General features: G+C 45.9%; 1 protein-coding gene across 1 annotated transcript; it reads left to right on the top strand.

Annotated features, from left to right (window-relative positions):
• The first annotated feature begins 1,432 nt into the window (after nucleotides 1-1,432).
• LOC137946912 (uncharacterized) lies at nucleotides 1,433-3,813 on the top strand. The gene has a single exon (XM_068793193.1). It carries the CDS (start codon nucleotides 1,495-1,497, stop codon nucleotides 3,514-3,516), a length of 2,022 nt encoding a protein of 673 aa, XP_068649294.1. The 5' UTR covers nucleotides 1,433-1,494; the 3' UTR covers nucleotides 3,517-3,813.
• Nucleotides 3,814-4,244: the final 431 nt, after the last annotated feature.

The raw sequence follows: 4,244 nt of genomic DNA, 5'->3' as shown, positions 1-4,244 counted from the left end.
TAATGTATGTTGATGATTTTATCTTGACTGGCAGTGATACTGACAACATTAATCATGTTAAGCACAAGATTTGCTGTGAATTCAAGATGAGGGACTTGGGACTCCTAAAATACGTTCTTGGTATTGAAGTTATTCAATCCAAGTATGGCCTTATTCTATTACAAAGGAAATATGTACTTGAGTTAATCAGAAACACAGGAATGATGGGATGTCGTCCTACCGACACCCCCCATGGATACATATACAAAATTTTGTGTTGGTTATAGAGAAGATGTTGATATGGACAAGTATCAAATGTTAGTTGGGAAGCTGATTTTATCTTATTGTTACTAGACCACATATTACCTTTGTGGTTAGTGTGACCAGTCAATACATGCAAAAACCCCAAATGTCCCATTGGTAGTACCCCTTCTATTTCATGCATTTATGTTCCTTACTCATTCGGTTGTCTTGATGTACAACTTCTAACAAAGACTTTTCTATCTCCTATCATTTTGAATGACTAGCAGTTAGATGATCGATCTTCATCATCTCTTCTTTCAATTTTTCTATGCAACATCCAATTGATCTCAGTCGGATGAATGACCTTGTATCTTTCGTTCTTCTTTCTTTCTGGCCATTTTACATGGTTGTCCAAATGACATGGACCCAGTAGGACGACTTGCTTCTCTTCTCCTTTTTCTTTTTCTTTCCTTCATTTTTACTGGGGCTTGCATGATCAGTAAGCTAGCACTCTTGCTTCGCCAAATGATGTTGCTAGACCATTTTGGCCTGGTGCTTTCTAGCAAGAGTTATCAGCCTCCCTTTTTGTATGGGTCGTCTAGTCGATCATGGTGTTGGTCGAAACTGGATAAAACTATCATTGAATGGAACTATAATTTGGATTACTGCCAAAACTTAGAAAAAAATTCCTAAGAAAATGTTATATCATCGAAACAATATATTTGTAATTGAGTGGAATAAATATCCTACAAATACAGTGTGATGCAAATAAAACAACTTTTGAAAGGGAAAATTCTTTTTTGTACCTAGTGGAGAGAAAAGAAGGTATCTATCGATGGGAGCTACGGTAATAAAAAAATCAAGCAGAAAACTGTAAAAAACAAAACTATACAAGTGCTGAAAGTTCATACCATTTAATATATATGATTTAACAAAAAAAAAAAAAAAATACTTGAACAATCGATAGTTGATGCCTGCCAATGGTTATGAAGATTTGTAAGTTGTAAGTTGTCTCTTTCTTATATGAGATAGGTTGTCTCTTTCTTATCTGAAAGAATCTGGGGAAAAACAAGAATACTTTTTCTTTTTCTAAAAAATTTAGGAAAGACGCTGCATTAACTTGACTGGGAAGACTGATGACGGTGACGGTAACCTCCTTCTGTAGATGAGCCCCTCACTCATTGATGGGTACCCGACTTTATTTACTATCTACCCGATTTTCCCTATTAATAAACTAAACTAGCTTTTTTCTTTTCGGAAACTCCTCCAAAAATGGCCTACCAGAGCACTGCCACGGCATTCGCCGTTTTATCCTTGATCGCCGCCGCTGCGACGGCGGCTGAGACCAGCATCATCTTCTCGACGTTTAGGCGGTCGCGCTACGCTTTTGACATATTCTCCGTCAGAATTAATGACCCCGTCCCAGAACTCCGCCTCACTGATGGCCGCTCCGTGAACTACAACGGCCACTTCCCTTCCCCCAGCGCTGCTCTTTCTCTACTCCCGGCCCCTCATCTCCTTCCCTTTCTCTACGTTTCCGAACGTAACGGCTCCTTCAATATTTTCCTTGGTGGTGCAAGCGAGGAATCTCTCAGGATGAGGTCCGCTCTCCAGGTCGACCATGAGAGCGCCCATGTACCGCTGTTGCCGACGATGCAAGTATCTATGAAGGACAGGCCGTCGATTGCCGGTAACCAGCTCGTCTACGTTTCCACCCGCGAGGATTCTGGAGAGCCGAGGAAGAGCTGGGCGGCCGTTTACTCCACCGATTTAAAGACGGGCGAGACTGTGAGGCTGACCCCAACTGGGATTGCGGATTTCAGCCCCGCGCTTTCGCCTTCCGGGGAGTGGACTGCGGTGGCCTCGTCCGGAGAGGGAGGCTGGGCAGGGGAGGTCGATGATTTGAGGACTGGAATTTACGTCTTCAAGTCAATGGACGGGTCGGGGAGAAGATTGGTGGTGGAGCACGGAGGCTGGCCGGTCTGGGCTGACGAGTCCTCTATTTACTTCCACCGCCCCAGTGAGGACGGGTGGTGGAGCGTCTTTCGTGCGAGTCTCCGAGTCGACTCGCCCGCTGTAATCGAGCGACTCACTCCCCCTGGTCTCCACGCCTTCACTCCCGCGGCGGTGTCTGGCAGCCACTTCATCGCCGTCGCGACGAGGCGGCCCGCATCGGAATTCCGGCACATCGAGCTCTTCGACACTCGCTCCAAGGTGTTTGTGGAAATTACTGTTAAAATATCTCCCTACACCCACCACTACAATCCCTTTCTCTCCCCCGATGGGAACCTACTCGGCTACCACCGCTGCAGAGGCGACGGCGGAAAATCCAACAACGGATTACTGCTGTTGGAGAATCGCCATAGCCCTGTATCAGACATCTCGTTGTTCCGAGTGGACGGCAGGTTCCCTTCCTTCTCGCCGGACGGCAATCAAATCGCCTACGTCGACTTCCCGGGTCTTTACATAGCGAACAGGGAGGGTGCGAGGAGCCAGATATTCCCCGGCACTGCCTTCTCCACGGCGTGGGACCCAAAACGGAAAGGAGTGATATACACTAGTATCGGCCCACTATTCGCCGAGGAACTTACCAAAGTGGATATTGTTTCCTTCCAAGTCCAGGATAACGGTTCCTGGTCAATTAAGAAGCTGACCAAGGGCGGCGAGAACAACGCATTCCCGTCGCCGTCACCGGACGGGAAAAGGGTGGTGTTCCGTTCAGGGAGGTCTGGCCACAAGAACCTTTACATAATGGACGCGGTGGAGGGAGAGGGCGCGAGCCTAGTGCGGCTGACGGAAGGGAACTGGACGGATACCATGTGTAACTGGTCGCCGGACGGAGAGTGGATTGCCTTCGCTTCGGACCGCGACGAGCCGGGGTCGGGAAGCTTCGCAATATACTTCGTCCACCCGGACGGAACGGGGCTGAAGAAGGTCTTTGAGAGCGGGCCTCACGCGGGCCGGGCCAACCACCCTTGGTTCAGCCCAGACTCTAAGCGGATTGTGTTCACGTCCGACCATGCTGCAGTGTCGGCGGAGCCCATCGGCAATCCGCACCATTATCAGCCGTATGGTGACATCTTTGTTGCTGACGTGGATGGGTCCCATGTGACGAGGATGACCCACAGCTCTTATGAGGATGGGACCCCAACGTGGGGTCCAAACTTTATGACACCCAATGATGTAGTGGGCCCACCAATATCTTCTTGTGTGTTCGAAGATTGCCATTTTCTGGCCCAATCACCTAACCAGAGCGTTACGCCGACGATGGGTATCAGGTGTGGTATCAGGTAATTACTTGCAGAGGAAGCTCCTATAGTTGGTAACTGCTGCTTCCGTTTATTGTGGTGTATACTGGAAAAGCAACTTGGCTAGTTATCCCAGGTATGGTATTGACTATTGATTATCTGAAGTGATTTTTCTCCACGAAATGTAGGGTGCAGAGTCATTTTGCTTTGTTATCATCGAGTCATTTTGTTTTGTTATCATCCTGGTACGTTGGTGCTCAAGAAAAAGCACATGGAACTAAAGTGTGAACCACCTCAAAAAGTTTTATCGCTTGTATCAAATTATAGTTTACACCTCCTATACTTTAATAATATATATATTGGACTAATATTAGATATTGAAGTGAACCACAATTTTTTCATTGATCAAGGTGGTATTAATATTGTTTACCATCCAAAACAACAAGCTTTACATGCGAAAATAATTACAACATGAGATAAATACAATGAAATCTTATCTAATAATTGAAGGGATTATGTTAATCCCTTTTCAACTAATTGGTTGAATTTGGATCAACTATACCCAATCCCTCTTTTTGTTGAAAGCTTTGCAACACCCGGTTAAACTCCAATTGATTAAGGCGGGTTTGTCAACTCAAGCATTGTCACTTAAAAGAGTTATTTGTGTTAGTGGACGTGAATTTTTTCAAAGGGCAATCTTTTTATCCCATAGGTACTGCACCACCTGGGTTCTCACCTTCTGTAGGTTTTCTTGAGCCTATATTGACACTAGAA

The sequence above is a fragment of the Aristolochia californica genome, unplaced genomic scaffold (genome assembly GCF_029961685.1).
Source record: "Aristolochia californica isolate CCGP_79_NKW_82.1479 unplaced genomic scaffold, dmAriCali1.0.hap1 SCAF_12, whole genome shotgun sequence".
Lineage (NCBI taxonomy): Eukaryota > Viridiplantae > Streptophyta > Magnoliopsida > Piperales > Aristolochiaceae > Aristolochia > Aristolochia californica.
The sequence above is the reverse complement of the archived record's forward strand: the minus strand, read 5'-3'. Positions and strand labels throughout refer to the sequence as shown.